At 44.0% G+C, this 21,067-nt stretch overlaps 1 protein-coding gene and 1 long non-coding RNA gene across 2 annotated transcripts in view; both read right to left on the bottom strand.

Moving 5' to 3' along the window:
* Positions 1–5,322: 5,322 nt before the first annotated feature.
* LOC311227877 lies at positions 5,323–6,361 on the bottom strand. Its single transcript, XR_014619643.1, has 3 exons — positions 6,271–6,361; positions 5,508–5,776; positions 5,323–5,408 (listed from the first exon to the last, which is right to left on the bottom strand). It is a non-coding gene; the product is annotated as an uncharacterized lncRNA (long non-coding RNA).
* Positions 6,362–7,933: 1,572 nt separating this feature from the next.
* Positions 7,934–21,067, bottom strand: part of LOC311228438 (obg-like ATPase 1) — a gene marked incomplete at both ends in the record, with an annotated part of 145,187 nt that continues 132,053 nt past the window's right edge. The window contains one exon of the mRNA XM_084314343.1: positions 7,934–8,044. Coding sequence (XP_084170469.1) covers positions 7,934–8,044 — 111 coding nt within the window. The remainder of the gene's footprint in view (positions 8,045–21,067) is intronic.

The following is a 21,067-nucleotide window of genomic DNA, read 5'->3' as shown; positions in this document are numbered from 1 at the left end:
CCCAGTGTACCAATCAATGGGATATATTGCATGTTGGCTATAATGATTTTATAAAAAAGAGAGAGATTAAATGCATGGCCATATATTTATACATTCATGTGACATCACAGCATATTCTTTGTATAGCCCAGTGTTTCCTGAAAACAGATATGTACAGTGTTCAGGTTATACATCTATCATTACACAATTACAACCAAAATAGGAAGAAATTATGTTGACCGCAGGGAATTGTAATGCATAGTTGGTAGAACTGGCCAGCGGAGTGATAGACACAAGCCTCATTATTATCATTATCATTATCATTGTTCCAACCTTTCATGTGACAACTGGATGAAAATCAGCAGACAATATCAAATCAATTCAAGAGGTTTATTAGTCACATACATACCAGGGCATACAGTGAAATGCGGGTGGTCATGCCCGCATCGATTGTGCAATAATACTAATAATAAAATACATAAACAGGTAATAAGAAGGCATAAGATGTGCATGATAAAAATAGACATGCTAATACAGTTTCAACTCTGTCATTATGCTATACTACAATAATCTAAACTATACAAGAACCACATCGGTTCTTTCCTTTAAAGTGACCTTTCCATTTAGTTTAAAGTGACATTTTTTTTTATTCATTGCATATCATACCAGGGCATACAGTGAAATGCGGGTGGTCATGCCCGCATCGATTGTGCAATAATACTAATAATAAAATACATAAACAGGTAATAAGAAGGCATAAGATGTGCATGATAAAAATAGACATGCTAATACAGTTTCAACTCTGTCATTATGCTATACTACAATAATCTAAACTATACAAGAACCACATCGGTTCTTTCCTTTAAAGTGACCTTTCCATTTAGTTTAAAGTGACATTTTTTTTTATTCATTGCATATCATACCAGGGCATACAGTGAAATGCGGGTGGTCATGCCCGCATCGATTGTGCAATAATACTAATAATAAAATACATAAACAGGTAATAAGAAGGCATAAGATGTGCATGATAAAAATAGACATGCTGTCATTATGCTATACTACAATAATCTAAACTATACAAGAACCACATCGGTTCTTTCCTTTAAAGTGACCTTTCCATTTAGTTTAAAGTGACATTTTTTTTTATTCATTGCATACCAGGGCATACAGTGAAATGCGGTTGGCCATGCCCGCTACGATTGTGCAATAAAACAATAGTAATAAAAATATAATGTACATGTATGATGTACCGGTACAACAATACAATTCTTCTATGTCCCTATGCTATACTAGTACTACTATACTATCAAGTCAAGTCAAGAATGCAATAATAAGATTCCAATAGGATGAGAATGCGACATTGTGCAATAATACAAGTAATAAGAACAAGTAATAAGCTTTTACTCTACAAGAACCACTCCTGTTCTTGTTTAATTTTTTTAAAGTGACCTTACATTGTGAGCGTGTGCAGCATGAGTGTGTGTGTGTGTTCATGTTAAAGTGACTGCTAGTACAGTGTGTGTGTGTGTGTGTGTGTGTGTGTGTGCTCTACATCCATGTGTCTAACATCGTACAGTCTTCTTGTTCTGAGGTGCTCTAGATGTTGGGAGTGGGCATGTAATGTCTTTTGCGTCATCAGAACAGTATTGTCTTATCTCCTTATAAAGATATTCCTGTCGGTCATTGTCTAGACCAGGTGGGGTGAGGACAGGAAAACCAGAGATGGTTGGGTAGCGTTTTGGGTCTTTCAACAGCTGAAACGTGAATGGCTCTGTATCGTCACAGTGTAATTTCGCCGTCACCATGCCAGGACTGTTGGCATCGAAGCTGAAGTGCTGGTATTTCTTTATTTGTGGGAATCTTTTGAAGAAGCCTCCGAGATGTTGCTGCCAGTCGTGGCTTGGAACATAAACTGTGCCATCTTCGCGACCGACAAGTTGGGGGATATTGACTCCTTTCACTGCAGAGCTTTTCCTGACGATGTCTGCGATGCCTGCCAGGGTGTCGACCAGTGATGCCGGTAACGCGTTACTAAGTAACGCGTTATTGTAATCTGATTACTTTCCCCCGAAAATAGTAATCTAACGCGTTAATCTTTAAAAGCCAGTAATCTGATTGCAGTTACTTGTCCAAGTGGCTGTGCATTACTATTTCGTTACTATCTCATCATAAATTCATAATGCATGCGGAATGCAGTATTTTATTTCGTTTTCGACAGTCAAAAATACATTTTTGAGCTGTTTTTCTTATTTGGGAGTGACGTGGTGTGGCAGTGAAAGGGTTACACAAGAATGTGTCCTCGCGGCGTGACTGGACTCTCTGTCTGTGAGTGACTCTGCTTTGGCCCAATCACATTCCCCATCCACAGTCTGCGAATCAGAGGCAGAGTAGGGCGGGTCTTCACAGCACGTCATGTGACATATGCGCCAATCGTCTGACAGCAGGGCACCGTTGCATTCGTCTGAGAATTCCACCCCAAAACGCTTGTCTAAACGAAGTGAAACCGCAAGAAGACTAGAGAGACATTTATAAAAACAATTTAATAGTTACAGTTGATATAATTGAATAGTTCAGCCTGCATTTGTTAGATGTGAATGGATACACTGGTTTTGTAAAACCACTGGCTGGCTGCTCTAATGCTCTCCCACAGTTCTTCAGGTGGGAGAACACGAGTGACAGAGAGAGGGGAGAGAGACACACACACACACACACACACACACACACACACACACACAAGCACAAGCACACGCACACACGCGCACACACATACACACAGAGAGGGAGAGAAGGGATTATATTATAATAATAATAATTATAATTATTATTATTATTATTATTATTATTATTATTATTATTATATTAGAGATGTAGGCTGTCTGGGTGGGGTTGGAGAGAAAGAGGCATGGGGTGAGAGAGAGAGAGAGAGAGAGAGAGAGGGGTGAGAGAGAGAGAGAGAGAGAGGGGTGAGAGAGAGAGAGAGAGAGAGAGAGAGAGAGAGAAAAGCTCTTATTTGCCAGATTTACAGTTAATTTACATGTTAAAGAGAGACTGCTTGTATGTTTATAGAGAGACATTTATAAAAACAATTTAATAGTTACAGTTGATATAATTGAATAGTTCAGCCTGCATTTGTTAGATGTGAATGGATACACTGGTTTTGTAAAACCACTGGCTGGCTGCTCTAATGCTGTGAGCATCATAGACTGTTGCTTTACCATACTTGATGGTACAGAAGCTGAAGCACTAGTTTAACAATTTACGTTATGTGCAGAGAAACAAGTTAAAAACAATTTATGCACTTTCAATAAAGCGTTTAAAAAAAACTGTTGGGGGAACGACGACTTCGTAACCTAGTTACTTTCAAAGTAACTAAGTTACTCTGATAATCAAGTAATCAGTAAAGTAACTTGGATTACTTTTTAAAGGAGTAATCAGTAATCAGTAATCGGATTACTTTTACAAGTAATCTGTGGCATCACTGGTGTCGACCGCAGTCTTCCTGTAAACCTGCTTTATCAAACCAAAGCACCAGTCGGGGCCAAATTTAGTGTGGCCTGCAATTAGGAAGTGGAGAGCAAGCTGCAGGTGAAGTTTGTGAATAGTACGCCACGCAAAATACCACAAGACATAATTGTTTTTATTTTGCCCGGAGCAATTGTCGCAGTGCAGGTCCACTGATTTTTCTCCAACTCCATAGTTGGTGAAGAAATGATCCACATAGCTGATAACGGCATTGCTGCCTTTACCAGTTGACATCCCTTCATCAATTAGGTAATTCACTTGCTTCGTCAGCCCTTCACAGTGGACACCGAACAGGCCACATTTGCGCGGTGTTTGAAAAAAGATGGGACCCACTTGAAAAGGGTGAGATGGAAAATGAACCTGCAGGACAGAGAAAGAAGAAAAAGAAAAAAGGACATTGAAATAAGGGACATTGAAATAAGGGAACAGGGGAGGAAATTAGGCCACTTTACTAGCCAAATGCAAGTATTTTTTATGTTTGGCGAGTGATTCATGAAAAAATACTGCTAAAACTATAAGGAACTATTTTTACATAAAAAATTCTCCTCTCTTTTCCTATTCTCTCCTCTCTTCTCCTATTTTCTCTCTCCTCTCTCCTCCCACTCTCATCTTATCTAAATACACTCCAAATACAACTCAAACGTTCCTGTAAGTTTTCCTTTAACAACAAAAAGCAACATTATATTGGATATTCACCTGCTGTGCGTAATCAAAGCTGTAGTGCATCGTGATATCTCTGCTTGCAGGTGGGGAGGGGCCTAGCGACAGATCCATGTTCTCGGCGCATGTGCGCTTTGTGGCGACAGTCATCTCCTGCAACAGCTCGCGTTCTCTGTCAACAAGGGCCAGATGTTTTAACTGCACCTGGATGAAAGCATGAATGAAAGAAAACGTTATTTAACAGATTGCAGAATGGGTACAACACAGTACGGCTCAATACACACACACACACACACGGCTAATGAGGTGGCAGTGCTCAGTTATCCTCAGGTTATCCTAATGTCATGTGTGTTGAAGCTAGGGCTGGGCGATATGGCCTAAATATGATATCACGATATTTTCTGACCTTTCGGCGATACACGATACACATCACGATGTTTTTCTTTTTTTCCCCAAACAATTCATTATGAGGCTTACCAAGACAGTATTCGAGTTTGCAAGCTAACATTAAAGACAAAATAAAATACCCATGCATTTAGCATTTTTATATTATATATTAGATTTAGATTATTGGATTATTAGATTATATATTGCATATATTTAGCAATGAGATATTATATGATTTAGATATGAAATATGATTAATTGAAAATGGGGGACCCTGATGTAAACAAGACGAAAGTCTTTCTCTGGTCTGCATCCCCTTAACAATTGTATGTATTGAGCTGTACTGTACCCATTCTGCAATATGTTAATAAAGTTTTAAATCAATCAATCAATCAATAGCATTTTAGCATTTTTATGAAACTACTGTATATTTGTATGTCTCTAAATGTTTTGATGAATTGAAAATGGAGGACCCTTATGTAAAAAAGGCGAAAGCCTTTTTCTGGTCTTCATCCTCCAGTCCACTGTTGTTGTATTGAGCTGTACTGTATTGTACCCATTCTATGTCGTCATCGGACGTTGCTATGTTTGGGTAAATACTGTAAACAAGCCACTATGGACGGGGGTACAGGGGAATAGATGGTGGTAAAAAACAGTCTGTAGTGTAGTAGTGAAAGTAGACTGTACACACCTGGAGTTTCTCCACCTGCAACTTCTCTGGCCTTCCCGCGGCTTGCTGTAATTGGTTATTGTTGGAGTAACATTGAGAACACAGATCTGTCCTGGGTTTTGTGATCATTATCTGCGGAAGGAGTGCTTTCCACAACCGAAGGAAGGATCTCTGACCAACAACACGAAATCCTGAAAAGACAAGTGTTTTTGTTAGATTGGTAGAATAAGAAAAAGTGGGAACCATGTGTGTGTGTGAGAGAGAAAGAAAGGGGTGGTTTTATGACATACCTTCTATACCGCTGTAAAGGCGCCACAGGGCAGCTTTGGTCAGATTGGTTGGCAGTAACTTTGCAGTGAAATCCTTGTGACCAGCATGACGGCCAGGCAACACAATCGCATGGAGGACAGCAAAGTTGATCAGAAATTTCACAACCCTTTTTACGTCAAAAAGAGACAAAAAACGCTTGTGATTTCTCGGCTGTTTCTTCCTCTCCCGCGGTGTGAGGCCATCTGTCTTGTAGTGTTTGAAAAGGCTTTTGAGAAGCGCATCGCTGATCCTAAACAAAAATGTTAACAATAGGGAAGAGAATTAATGAATGAAATACACACATTGTACACACTGTATCTGTATGTCATATATTATGTTATGATGAATTGAAAATGGGGGACCCTGATGTAAACAAGATGGAAGTCTTTCTCTGGTCTGCATCCCCTTAACAATTGTATGTATTGAGCTGTACTGTACTGTACCCATTCTGCAATCTGTTAATAAACTTTTCAATCAATCAATCAATCAATCACTCTTGTTTACATTCAGGTGTAGTTTTTAAGAATCCCTATCCTAGCGATGTGCATTACAAAATGGCCGCACAAAAACTACACTACCCAGAATATCCAAAATGGACGCCCTCGCAGGGTAGAATAGGATTCGACGACTATATCTAGACTTTAACACCTATTTAAACCTATTTAAACCTATTGCTAAACATACATATAAGTCCAATACAATACATCTACGTCCAATACAATATACAAGCATAAAAACACTTACCCATAAATGAAACAGAACGTTGGACGACAGACGACAACGTCGTGGAATCTGTACGTTGTCCTTGAAGCCAGGCGTATAGCGTTGACTTTCTTTGTACTTTGCGTCATCTCTGAAACATTTTGGCATGTTCCAATAATGGACAACAGACACATGTCCCTTTCTCTTGGTGTCAACGACGCGGTGTCCAATCGGTTTTGGTAAATTAGCTCAACCGACAGTTTTTTTGAACAAGACAGGGCAGATCGTTCTGAATTTTCCTTTCGGCGCGCCTGGCACTTGCAGTGGAAAGAGTTTATCTTTCCGAGTTCCTCTTCTATTTCGCCCTCCACCGTTAAACCAGACATCTTTTCAACTGATCGCATGGTCGATTCAGCTGAAAAGCCCAATGCTACAGTTTCAACGCAAAGGTCTCCGTCTTCCTCTGTTTCACCATCGTCGGCAGGTTCGATTGGATCTGGTACAATTTCATCTGCGTCTTCATCTGCGTCTTCGGTCTCATCGTCGGATAAAAGAGCTGGTGGCGGCTCATCTTCAGTGATGACCATGTAGTCCGTGATGTGGTCACTCATCGTCGCTGAGGAGTCTATACTCATTCCATCTCTTCCTCTATTAAGAGCAGCTGATAATTTTTGTGCGGCCATGTCGATGTTATCTAAGCAGCAAAAAAGTGTTCTCTGCTACAGGTGCTGTGAATATAAACACCACACCGTGTGGGGGCGTACCTCACATCAACAGCAGCCTTTCACATGCAAAAATGGGACAGCCCGAGGGAACTGCCCCCACAGCTTCGTGAGAGACGATCAGAGTATGTCTCAAGGAGCCATTTTTAAACACAATTTAAACACAATTAGAGTTATTATATATGTTCGCTGTTATACTAAATATGTTCTTCAACCCTCGAACTGTAAGTATATATATATAAAAAATAAAAAAAACGGAAATGAAAAAAAAAATAAAATAAAAAATTCTTTCTCTTCTCGTGAGGAACCTGGGTCGCCGAGTTGTAGGCACGCACGCTGGGCGGAGTCACATATTGGCTGGCTGTAGGGGGAATCATGCTAAATACTCCCAGTTGAATAAACGCATCTGTGTTTCCCATGCTCTTCCGTGCCGTTCCCCCACAGACTCAGCTTGGGACACTAAGGGGAGCAGGGACCATGGCCGCATGCAGGATCCAGAGATGAGATTAGACGAGTCTGGGCGCTCGCTTAAAGACAGGCTGACTGTGATCAACGGACAACCCCCACCCAGCTGTAAAGTAGGTTCATGTAACCCCATTGTTATCACCCTCGTAAATGCACAGGTGGGGGATGCCGTTGATCTGGTCGTAGGTATTCCGCGTGTGGGATATCCAGATTTCACAGGACCATTTAGACTGGTGATAGGGCCCCCGAACACCCCACCCCCCCTAGTAGAAGGAGTCCGACCCAGACCATTAGCCACTGAGCATCCACAAGTCACATATGTTCGTATGGGTTCGGTAGAAGACACCATAGCCATAGAGACAGGATATACTGAGCCAAATATGTGGTTAAGATGGATGCTGTTCACTGCAAAACTGAACGACGTGTCTGAATGTGTAATCTGTGCATCAGCCAGGCCCTCGTTGGGCACAGTCCCCTTTCCTGTGAGCATGCGGGAGGACCCCGGGGGTTTCATGTGTCTACTGGACATGTTCCTCACTAAAATAGCTGTTAAACCCAATTGCACCGCACTCACTAAGCTCTTTCCCCCCGTTGGAGTGGCCCCCATTGCTCCCCCGTTTACTCCTTATCTGGGGGCGTACACGTGTATCACCAGGAGGGACAGAGGAGGCAGAGCAGTGGGGGAGATAAAGACATGTGACACGCAACACAGTGTCAACACACTGAGTACAACAGGAGACTTGTCAAAGACGCGCTATGCCAGGACGGATGTCTGGTGGTATTGCGGTACAGACATACTCTACTCCATTCTCCCCGATAGATGGTCAGGTGTATGTGCCCCTGTTCAGCTGGTTTTGCCCTTTTATGCTATCCCCTATACTGCTGAGGAATTAGAGAACACAGCGGCAGGGGGGAGGGTGCTCCGCCCCAGCCCTCGCCGTAGCAGGCGTAGGGCCCCTAAAGGCTCCTTTGACAGTGGCGTTTATCTTGATTCCATAGGCGTACCAAGGGGGGTCCCCGACGAGTTCAAGGCCCGGAACACAGTGCTCGCAGGGTTTGAGTCTATTTTTGTTTGGCCCACAATTAATAAGAATTTAGATTGGATCCAGTACATATTTTATAATCAACAGCGTTTTATAAATTACACGAGGGAGGCTTTTGAGGGGGTGGCGGAGCAGCTCTCCGCTACCAGCCTCATGACACTCCAGAATAGGATGGCGTTGGACATGTTAATGGCTGAGAGGGGCGGGGTCTGTTCCATGTTCGGGGCCTTATGCTGCACATTTCTCCCAAACAACACCAGTCCTGACGGCTCAGTGACCAAGGCCTTGTTAGGCTTAACGACCTTGAGTCATGAGCTTAAGCGGAACAGTGGTGCAGCAGACCCTTTCGGTGGAGCGATGGAGAGGTGGTTTGGTCGGTACAAGTCTATGTTTGTCAGTATGTTTATGTCCCTCGCTGTTGCCGGTTCTGTTCTTGTCTTGGTAGGATGTTGTTGCATCCCTTGTCTCCATTCATTGACCAACCGGCTAATTACTACTGCACTGTCCAAGGAGAAGGATTCCTCCTTCTTTCCGCTGTTAAAGGGAGAAGGCGAGCCGGATGGGCACTCGCTGAGGTTGGCGGAGGACGATCGCGGGAGCTACATTTCTCTGTATCCTGCACCAGGAGCACTAGATGCCCATGGCAATCTCCCTGATTCTGTGCATGCTCGTGTGTATCTCCCTAATTCTATGCAATGTCCCTTTGAGTCTGCCACTCTCCCGTATGTCTCAGACCGTATGCCCCGTGTACAGGCCGTATACCCCACCGTATGCCCCCCTCCCCCCCTGCTGTCCCCTCTGCCCCATTCCCTCCGTTCCCCGCTCCAGCCCCTCCTCCCAGTGTCCACTCTGCCCCATTCCCCCTGTTCTCTACTCCGGCCCCTCCTCCCGCTGTCCCCTCTGCTTCGTTCCCTCTTTGCTCTCTGACTGTACAGGAAGAGGAGGGCTGAGAGGCCTCTGGACTGTCCGTTGCCACGTGTTGCCAGATCGTGATATCCAGATATTGGGAGGAGGCTATGCCTGGTCTCTCCTCACCGGATAACACGGACTCTCCTGTACCTGGTACCGGGAGAAGACGCCTCGTGTTATAGGCCTCTAGCCTGTTCTGTCTCCTACTCTACCCTCTCTCTCATCTCTCTATACCCACACCAAATCCTCTCTCTCCTCTGGGCCCCCACATGTATGTGGTCACACTCCACAAGTCCAACAAGGTGTCACACTCCACAAGTCCAACAAGGTGTCACACTCCGCGAGCCCAACAAGGTGTCACACTCCGCAAGCCCAACAAGGTTACGTGTAGGTCTGATGTATTAGTGTTGGTCATCCCATACAAGCCGGAGAAGGAGCCTCATGTCATAGGCCTCTAGCCTGTTCTGTCTCCTACTCTACCCTCTCTCTCTCATCTCTCTATACCCGCACCAAATCCTCTCTCTCCTCTGGGCCCCCCATTGTATGTGGTCACACTCCACAAGCCCTGCTAGGTTGCGTACAAGTCTGATATGTAGAGCTGTGATCCATCGCGGACATCAGGCGGCGGTGGGGTTTCGTTTTCTTTTGTATTTTTCTATTTTTTAGGGGGCCTTTTGGCGCCCTACGTCCTGGTTTGGGTTATACACTGTTATGTTTTATTATACACTGTTATGTTTTGTTATACACTATTATGTTTTGATATACACTATTATGTTTTATTATACACTGTTATGTTTTATTATACACTGTTATGTTATTATTATACACTGTTATGTTTTATTGTACACTGTTATTGTACACTGTTATGTTATGTTTGACAAACTCACAGTGAGTCTGATGTGCTGTGAGCTGCGCCAAGGGCCGTTACCATAATAGCGGGACTATGGGACGATGTGTGCCTTTTATCCTCCAGTTATGTCATAGTATTAAGCATGTTATTATTCATGTGTTCTTTAATGGGCCGTGCATTCTAGGCCGTGGATTGTCTCGGGAGGTTTTTTGGCCACATGCAGTGACTCTGTTTGAGGTGGTAGGTGGAGAGGTTGATGATTGTGCCATTTCTCTACCGACTCTTGTGCTTTTTGCGGTGTAGATTGGGTCGGCCGGTGTGTTTTTTATTATATACTGTTTGATTGTTTGTTGTTGATTTAAGGTCCCCTTCTGTTTCGTTTTTTCCCTACCTGGTGGGTAGGGAAGGGGGGACTGTCGGATTATGACATGTATAATCATGGAAATAATAGCAGAAACATTCTATGGGTACATGTATAATCATGTAAGCAGGTCCTGGTTTCTTGGCTCTCTCCCCCTCTCTCTCTGTGGCACAACAGAGCACCAAGATCTTAATCAGAGACCATAAATACTCACACACACACGATGGCCTAAATACAAAAGGCACATTCATTTTCCCAAGACGCAGAGTTGGAGCAATAGCTTTAACTCAATTAATTTGACACGAAATGCCACAAGTAACTAAATTATGACTTGACTAAGATTACCCCGAGATTAGGGGACCGGGCCAGGTAGAGTTTAAGTACTAACGATAAGACACAAATCAATAAATCTTTCTCCCTCCCTCACACACCAACACACACACACACACCCTAGTACACACACACACACACACACCAGCATACACACACACACACCAACACACACACACACCCTAGTACACACACACACACACACACACAATAGCACACACACACACACCAGCATACACACACACACACACACACACCAACACACACACCAGCATACACACACACACACACCAACACACACACCAGCATACACACACACACCAACACACACACACACACACACACCCTAGTACACACACACACACACAATAGCACACACACACACCAGCATACACACACACACACACACCAACACACACACCAGCATACACACACACACACACACCAACACACACGCAGGCACACACACACCAATTATATGACGTGCCATGGAGAGGGGTGAAAAAGGGATCGGGGGAGGAAGCCAGGACACTTCTTCTTTTTTCTTGAGAGGAACACACTGTGGCCGGCCGGTCATTTCACTTTGTGTTCAAACTACTAGTATTATTGTTTATTCCACTTTTTATATCTTATCTACTTTTATACCTTGTTCATTCATTTTTATATAATAAAACTACCTCAAAAGTGTTTCATTCTTTACTTCTTTTTAAATCTTATTACCGATCGGGTTCTCAAAAGGTTCCAGACCCGACACTACCACACTACAGAACCGTCTGTAGTGTGATAGTAAAGGGTTAACCTTCTGTAGTGTGGTAGTGAAAGGGTTAACCCTTTGTCGTGCGGCAATGAAAGGGTTATCCTTCTGTAGTGTTGCAGTGAAAGGGTTAACAATTTGGTAGAGTGGCAGTGAAAGGGTTAAAAGACATAGCACAACAATACAATAAAAAACATATAAAACTATAAAAACAACCATCCATGGTATAAAAAATACAGTCAAAATACACAAGGGCTCTTTCAGCCAATGTCGCCACAAAATAGAATTGAACCTGGTGTTACTTTTGGACAGGATTAATTAAGGCCACAATAACACTGTTAAATTAGTCTTCTAACCGACACATGAACCTGTACATACGGTTTCTTAAAAGTGCCTCAGATGTAGGTATACCCACTTGGCTTGGGCGGTATCCTTTTTTTCACACCGGCAAACCTTTATGTTATAATACCCCGGTGCACGGTATTTGACGGTATGACTTTCATTTTCATCAGCGGGGGGGGGGGGGGGCGTGTTACCAAGTAAACAAATCATCGCCAGGTCTCAGAATGGTAGTCCCGCACCGGTAGAAGCCTGCACCGTTTTAGCGTTAGCATCTAGCCTATAGCCATGGCAGACTATTTGATTCCTTAAGGGCTAGAAATTGCCTTGGTTTTGGTGATATGCTCCCGAAATGCTCCCGTTGTTTGGCTACTTCTATGTGCAGTGAAAACTACTCGAATGCTTTATAACCTAGTCATTGATTTAGTTCAGGGTAATCTAAGATTAGCCGCAGAGCTAACGCTACTTAACGTGAGCTAACGCTAGTTATTCAAGCTCAGTAGCTCACAGAGAGAGATAAACAGCTGACAGCGGATAGTACAGGACGGTACAAATACAATAAAAAGGCGGGTGGGGGCTGTTGTGTAAACCTTGTACTCTTTAGTTCACATATAATAAGAGACGGATTATTTGCTTGCTCCACCAGTTGCTCCACAACAACACTGCTCTCGTCACAACGCTTTACGGTATTTTCACAGCACTGTCGCAAACATTACCGTAAACGTGAACACTGTTGTGACCCACTCGCTCCACTAGAACGGTCTCGCCCTCTGCTGGCGCGCGTGTGCACTACACTCAGTGTGTGCACTACACTCAAAACTCTGTTTCACTGTTATAGAAACTGAAGCGCATCTGTGATTTTGACGGTGATGGACGGTATTGAAAATCAATACTGTCGGTATTTCTAAATACCCCGGTATACCTTAATACCGTCATACCGCCCAAGCCTAATACCCACACTGACAAACAGCTGGCTGGCACTGTGCCATCTAGGGACACGCGAGAACAGTCGCAGAGCATCATTATATAAGCCACATTAAGTGGCAACGGTATAGTGCAGTGATACACCATACCGCCCTGCACAAGCTAACCGCACTACAATTATTTTCAAAATTGAGTTATAAGTGAAATTGAACCTCTCAATATCTGTTTTTAGAGTCTCAGAGTTCAATCTCACTCTGTTTTAGAGAAAAAGGATAGGAAAGAATTGCAGTAACTACAAAATCACAGGATAGTCAAAGAGCAACCTGTTAAGCCCGTGCTTTTCTTTATCATAAATCGATCAATAGAGACCGTATTAGATCCCCAATTATCATATCATGGGGGATCATTGGAAAGCCACACTCATGGGCTACAACCCTGTCCAAAATATTTCGAGATCGCCAAATGATTGACGGAGCTAGAGCCCCCGGAGGTCGGGGTGGTAATGTGTACTTTGGCACACACCTCACATATCGGCATGTAACTCGAGAACCGCTGAACGGATTTTGTCACCTGAGAGGGCAATTGACAGGCAACAAATAGGGCTTTAATTCTATCTATATATTGTATTAAAAGAAATGCACACCCGAGCCGCTAGAGGTCAGCAAAATGGCGCCTCGCGAATCGTCCTCATGAGGGCCCACATATGGGCCCTTGGATGTTAAGAGGTTCTGTTTTAAAAAAAAAAAATTTGTAGCCAAGAGTAAATACCATAACCCTATCAAAACAGTAGTCAAAGTGTATATTTTCATTTTTACCGATGTTTTATACCATTTACCGAAAATACGAATTTATCGAAAAAATGCTAATTATATCTCTTTTATCGTAAAACCGCAAGGAAATGACTAAATCCAGATTCAACCCTGCCATTGGAAAGAGGAGCCTTTTCCCTATCCATAGACGTATGATTTGGCCATAATAAGGTCAAGGTCAAGTTCAAGGTCAAATATGAATTTATAATTCAAATCGATTATCATTTATTACTGTCTCTACAAATCCTTCTGTTTAATCATCTTCCCTTTATTCATTTGCTTAGATTTTCTTTACACTTGATCTCAAGAAGGTGCTGAATGAGCTCAGTGAGCGAGCTCGGCTTGCTCACAATTGTAACATGGTGTTATTCACCGGCACAGATGCAAAAATAAATCATAATTTATATTCTCCCTTTTTCATTACAATTTACTCAAGCCTAGTAACATACACAATATTTCTGACACTGGAAATACATACCCCCAGGCAGGGCCGCCTCAGGGGGTGTGCGAGCAGTGCGGTCGCAGAGGGCCTCGCGGGAAGGAGGGCCTCGCGAAAAAAAAAGAAAACTATTATTGTTATTTTTTTATTGTTTTTTTTTTTGCGAGGTCCCCCTTCCTGCGAGGCCCTTTTTCATCACAGACCTAAAATCTAGTTTTGCTTACATGCTTATATATTTCACATTAGACGTTTGTAGAATAGTGTTCTGGTTTCTGCGGCTCTGCAGATAGACACGTTTGTAGAATAGTGTTCCGGGCTCTTCCCGGATCCACGAGGGAAGGGGCTACAGTCAGCCAGGTACAGGATCTATTCAGCGCTATCCAGAGGAGCGAGTGGATGTCTTTTGAAAAGCAGCATGGAGCAGAAGAAATAACACCGTGTGCCATAAGCTTGTTATCAATACCAAGTATGATGGTTATGCCAACTTTGCCAAGACGAAGAGGATGTTCGGCAGATGGACTGAAGATGAAAGTTGTTGCATGTTAGAACCTTCAGTCAGGCTATAGCTATGTCGGCTAGTAGCAATTAGCTAAAGGCAGGGACGCGTAACTAGCGTTAGCTAATGCTAGCTAGCTAGCGTTAGCTATACGCTAGTTACCATCCCTGCCTTTAGCTAATTGCTAAGTTATCGAGTGCTAACGTGTGGCAGATAAACTAGGACTCCCAAGGGACTGGTACTTTTCATCTCCACGGAAAATGCGTCGATGTCGTCTCCTTCCAACTTTGCCATTGATTCTGCGTTAGGGTGAGTTTTTCATGCAACCTATTCTATTCCCGCCGTTGAGCGCTCTATCTCTCTCTCTCTCTCTCTCTCTCTCTCTAAAACACAGTGCTTCCCAATCCTCTCCTCGAAGCACCCCAGCCGTTCCATGTATTTGTTAAATTCCACCACCAGCACACCTGATTCAACTTAACAAGCCCTTTATTAGTTGAATCAGGTGTGCTGGTGGTGGAATTTAACAAATACATGGAACGGCTGGGGTGTCTCGAGGAGAGGTTTGGGAACCACTGCTCTAACACACACACATACATGCTCTCTCTCTAACACACACACACACACACACAGACATGCTCTCTCTCTCTAACACACAAAAACACATGCTCTCTCTCTCTCTCTCTTTCTAACACACACAGACATGCTCTATATCTCTCTCTAACACACAAAATGACATGCTCTCTCTCTATCTTTCTCTCTCTTTCTAACACACACACACATAATATATTATACATGCTCTCTCTCTAACACACACACACAAACAGACATGCTCTCTCTATCTCTCTCTTTCTAACACACACAGACATGCTCTATCTATCTCTCTCTCTTCAATTCAAATGGGCTTTATTTCACATTCTTGTATTTCTCCCAGTTGGTATGGGAGTTTTGAGTTATTGTCCATGTTTTCAAAGTCTCTTTGGGTGTTTGCAATTTGTGGGAAGTATATGTCTTGGTATAGTGGGCAGGTTGTTAACACTTTCAGTGCCACCAGGTGGCGCCAGACTTAGTGCTTGAATGCCACCATCCACTTCAATGTTAACGTTAATATCGCCTAATCTATGTTTTAAATTATGGCTATGTGTCTAATCTGCCCGTCGCTTATCAAAGAATCATTTTCCAGTCAGTGCTGTCAAGGCAGATTGGTTTTTTATCGCTTCATTTTCGTTTGAGAGCATTTTGAAAAGCCCATTCTGGGCCATTCTGTGATAATCGTCTTTTACTGGAATATTCCAGAACGTTGATATTTGTCGGCCTATTTATGAATCGTTTTCAAATAAACGCTAGATGATCAATATTATACGTACACGCACGCCCATTCGAGCCGCGCGCTGATAATAGCCGTTTTCATTTCCTCATGGATTTTACAGTGAAACAGATAGAGCACATTTCACAAAACAGCTTATATCTTCATCAAAACGAGTCTGATTATCCTAACACTGATAACATAGATTCCTTACCTGACATCAGATGGTATCCAACTGGTATATTCCAATTCCTGATCACAATTCGAAAAAATCGATAAGTGTATAGATCTAACGTGTATACAGTAGAACTCATGATCCGCAGCGCTCAGAGGATCCATAATGAACTCTGGTAACCCCGGACTGGAAAATGTGGAGTACAGGATTTTTTCCCCCATCCATTTTCATTGAGTCCATTCCAAAATCCCTGATGTCATCTGGGAGACGATAGGGGGCGCTTTTTTCCACATCTAATTGCCGGCGGCTCTTGGGTAGTGTCACAAACAGGTAATTTATGACAAATAGGGAGTCCACAAGTGATAACAATTTAACAAAAATGATTTATTTAAACCTATCTAAACAAACAAAAACATAAGGACGTGAACAATGGAATGTTTTGTATTAGAATCAGTGGTGAGTGCAGTGTGTGGATGAGTGAGTAAGTATGCTGTGGTGTGTGTTTGGTGTAAGTATCAGTGTTACAATATGTCAAAGGATGCAGCTTGGGTGTTGGTACAACCTGTGCCTGGGAGTGGAGAAAGCAGACAGAGAGGGAATTAGACAGAGACACATATATTCAGGTGCAGGCAGCTCTGCTCTGCACAGGTGAGTCTCATACAGTTAACGAGCCACCCACTCCACCATGCTTCCTGGTGAGTTAGACTCTCCATTAGCAGGTAGAGTGGGGGTCGTCACGTCACACCCTCCCCCTAAAGAAAAGGGTTCTTCCCTATTAACAAATTACATTTTTATATACAAGTGACTAACCAAACTAAATCAATACATAAACTCAAGTAACACAATATTTTGTCCCCTATATTCAAATCAAAATAAACATTGTTTTACCCTTCACCCATTCCCCTCACCATCCTGCCTCCACTCTCAGCAACATAGGGCCCTAAGAAGCTATTTAAGAGAGCAGGAGACAGTAGGGATTGGGGAACAGATAGAGAGAGGCAAAACAAGGTATCCTCATGGGACCAACTTAGGCGGGACAATGCGTCCGCAATCACATTCTGAGACCCTTTAATGTGACGAATGTCCAAAGAATAGGCCTGTAAAAACAAAGCCCACCTCATCAACCTCTGGTTGGGATTTTGGAGGGACTTTAAAAAGGTCAAAGGATTATGATCCGTGTACACCACCAGGGGAGTCACCCCTGACCCCAGATACACGTCAAAATGTTGGAGTGCCCAAATCAGTGATAACGCCTCCTTCTCGATAACTGAGTAGTTAAGTTGGTAGGTGTTAAATTTCCTCGAGAAGAAGGCCACCGATTTATCCACCCCATGCACATCCGCCTGCAGGAGGACTGCCCCTGCCCCCACGTTGGAGGCATCCACCTGTAATGAAAAGGAGTCATTTAAACGTGGAGCAGTTAACACAGGTTCAGAGCACAATAGGGCCTTCACATTTTCAAAGGCCACTTGGCATCTGCCTGACCAGACATACTTGGAGTCCTTCCTCAACAAGTTAGTCAACGGCTCTACTACGGATGAGAAGTTGCGACAAAAACTCTGATAATAGCCCACTAAACCCAGAAAACGCATCAAATCCTTTTTTGTCGCTGGAGGGGAATAATTTACAATAGCCACAACTTTATCCTGAACCATGCGTACGCTGCCCTGACCGACCACCTTTCCTAAATAGGTGACAGTGGCTCTTGCAAATTCACATTTGGCCAAGTTAATAGTCAACCGTGCCCAGACCAATTTTTTTAACAGTGCCCGGATACGCTGAAGGTGTTCAGACCATGTGTCGCTGTAGATCACCACATCATCCAGGTAGACGGCACACCCATCCAGACCAGCCACTACTTTGTTCATAAGGCGCTGGAAAGTAGCGGGGGCGTTTCGAAGACCAAACGGCATGACTAAATATTTGTACAACCCAGAGGGAGTGATAAAAGCGCAAACCTCCTGGCCACGCTTAGACAGCGGGACTTGCCAATAACCTTTTAAAAGGTCAAACTTACTCACGTAAGTAGCCGATCCCACCTGATCTACACAGTCTTCCATGCGGGGAAGAGGAAACACATCTGGTTTGGTAATGTTATTCACTTTACGAAAGTCAGTACATGGTCTATAGCTTCCGTCGGGTTTACCGACCAACAGGCAAGGCGACGCCCAACTTGACGAACATGATTCGGCAATTTGGTTGTCCAACATATACTGAACCTCATTGTCCAAATGCTTGCGTTTCTCGGGTGAGACGATAGAAGCGCTGCTTTATTGGGGCTGCCTCTCCCACGTCCACATCATGTTCAATTAGATGTGTGCGTGAGGGTACATCTGAAAATAAAGCAGGATAACGGTTAATCAGAGCTATTAACTCAACACGCTTCGAGTCATCCAAATCTGCCAAAATCACATCCAACCTCCCCAATGACTCTGAATTTTTCAACCGCCCCTGCAACACCACATCCGGGTTTACTCCTTCCTCAGGGCCGGCTACTGGAGAGGTGGACCTGTCCACTGTAGTGGTACAAAGAGAAACCTTCTCAGTCTCCCCATTATTCTCCCCATCATTCACCCCCCCTTCAGCATGGCCAGAGTAGTAGGGTTTTAAAAGGTTCACATGACACACCCTATTTGCCCTCCTGCCTTTGGTAATAACATAATTCAGGTCAGACACCCGCCGCACAACAGTGTAAGGGCCTGTGAACTTTGCCTGAAAGGGAGACGTTACTACCGGCTGTAAAAGCAAAACTTGATCGCCAGCCTTAAACTGCCTAAGCTCAGTGCGACGATCATAAAGGGATTTCATTTTACCCTGAGACCTCCCCAACTTCTCCTTCGCACACTCAACAGACAAAAACAACCTGCGCCTGAAACCATTGACATAATCAACCAATTTCCGAGGGGGTTCTGCCATGTCCCAGCTGTCTTTCAACACAGCCATGGGACCACGGACTTTGTGACCAAAAACCAGGTCATTAGGGCTAAACCCCGTGCTCTCCTGGACTACCTCCCTGGAGGCCAATAGAAGCCAGGGCAGCCCCTCCTCCCAGTCACCCCCTAACTCCACACAATAGGAGCGCAGCAACGACTTCAGCGTTTGATGAAAACGCTCGAATGCTCCCTGAGACTGGGCATGATACGCTGACGCTTTGTTGTGCCTGATGTGCAGTTGCTGGAGAACTGCCGCAAACATGTGTGAGGTGAAATTGGAACCCTGATCACTCTGAATGATCCTGGGTACCCCGAACACAGAAATGAACTGTGTGAGCGCCTTAACAACAGACTTTGTCGTTATCGACCTAAGCGGAAACGCTGCCGGGTATCTGGTCACCTGACACATTACCGTAAGCAAATACAAATGTCCCTGTTTGGAACGCGGCAATGGTCCAACACAGTCAATAATCAAATGTTCAAATGGCTGATCAACAGCAGGAATAGGAGAGAGCAGGGCCGGTGTGATGGTCTGACTCGGCTTCCCAGTTAACTGACACGTGTGACACGTTTTGATATATGCGGATATATCACGTTTTAAACGGGGCCAAAAACAGTGTCTCAGCGCACGGTCATACGTTTTCCTCACTCCCTGATGCCCTGCCACATTGTTATGACAAGTCTGCAACACCAATGGACGAAATTCGCATGGTACCACAAACTGAAAAATGGGGTCACCCACGAAAGCATCCCCATGCGGTATCCACTTCCGATACAATAAACCGTCATGAAGACAGTATCTCTGCGCCGAGCTACCTATGTCTTCAAATGGTACGGCTTTCTCAAACAGCTCTCTTAAAGCTGGATCATTCACCTGTTCTGCAACCAAATCAGCCTTCGACATGGTCCGGAGTTCATAGGGATCATAGGGATCATAGGGAGTCCACACGTGATCACAATTTAACAAAAAATGATTTATTTAAACCTATCTAAACAAACAAAAGCATAAGGACATGAACAATGGAATGTTTTGTATTAGAATCAGTGGTGAGTGCAGTGTGTGGATGAGTGAGTAAGTATGCTGTGGTGTGTGTTTGGTGTAAGTATCAGTGTTACAATATGTCAAAGGATGCAGCTTGGGTGTTGGTACAACCTGTGCCTGGGAGTGGAGAAAGCAGACAGAGAGGGAATTAGACAGAGACACATATATTCAGGTGCAGGCAGCTCTGCTCTGCACAGGTGAGTCTCATACAGTTAACGAGCCACCCACTCCACCATGCTTCCTGGTGAGTCAACAGACTCTCCATTAGCAGGTAGAGTGGGGGTCGTCACAACCTCCCCCTCAGGCAGAATCAAACCCACATGAACCGATTCAACACCTGTCGCCTGGGTAACACCTGGTGTGTCACCCGCCGCTGTCATGGCATGTGTAACCGCACAGGCTGGATACACAATGACATCAGATGAAGTGTCTAACAAAGTTGGACTAGGTGACTTTTGGGTGACTACATTTGGGAGAGGCCCATCGGCCCACACTCGTACCCCGGCCAGATTGTTACCCAAAATGATGTCCACTCCATCAACAGGCAACTCAGCACGCACACCTATCTGCACATCACCATTCCCCAAACCTGAAACAAGAGAAATGTTATGCACAGGAACAGGGAACACAGACATCCCCATCCCTCGAATCAAGATAACATCCCCTGTGTCAGAATCAATTGAAAAAGGCAACACAGACTCACGCACAAACGAATCGATTGAGCCAGTGTCCCGCAGTATCTTGACCGGCACCCTAACGTCACTGCCCCGTAAAGACACAAAACCATCAGAAAGAAACGCACCATAGTCTTCCAGGCATGTCTGTCCTATGGTCCTAGCAGATGGTACCGATGGTGACACCATCCTTTGGGTGAGGGAATTGGCCAGCAGAGCAGGTTTTACTTGTGCCTTAAACCCACCCCTCGAGCCAAGAAGTGGGCACTCA

Source organism: Notolepis coatsorum (assembly GCF_963971535.1).
Source record: "Notolepis coatsorum genome assembly, chromosome: 5".
Taxonomy (NCBI): domain Eukaryota; kingdom Metazoa; phylum Chordata; class Actinopteri; order Aulopiformes; family Paralepididae; genus Notolepis; species Notolepis coatsorum.
Note: the sequence above shows the minus strand (reverse complement) of the source record. Positions and strands in the feature narration are given on the sequence as shown.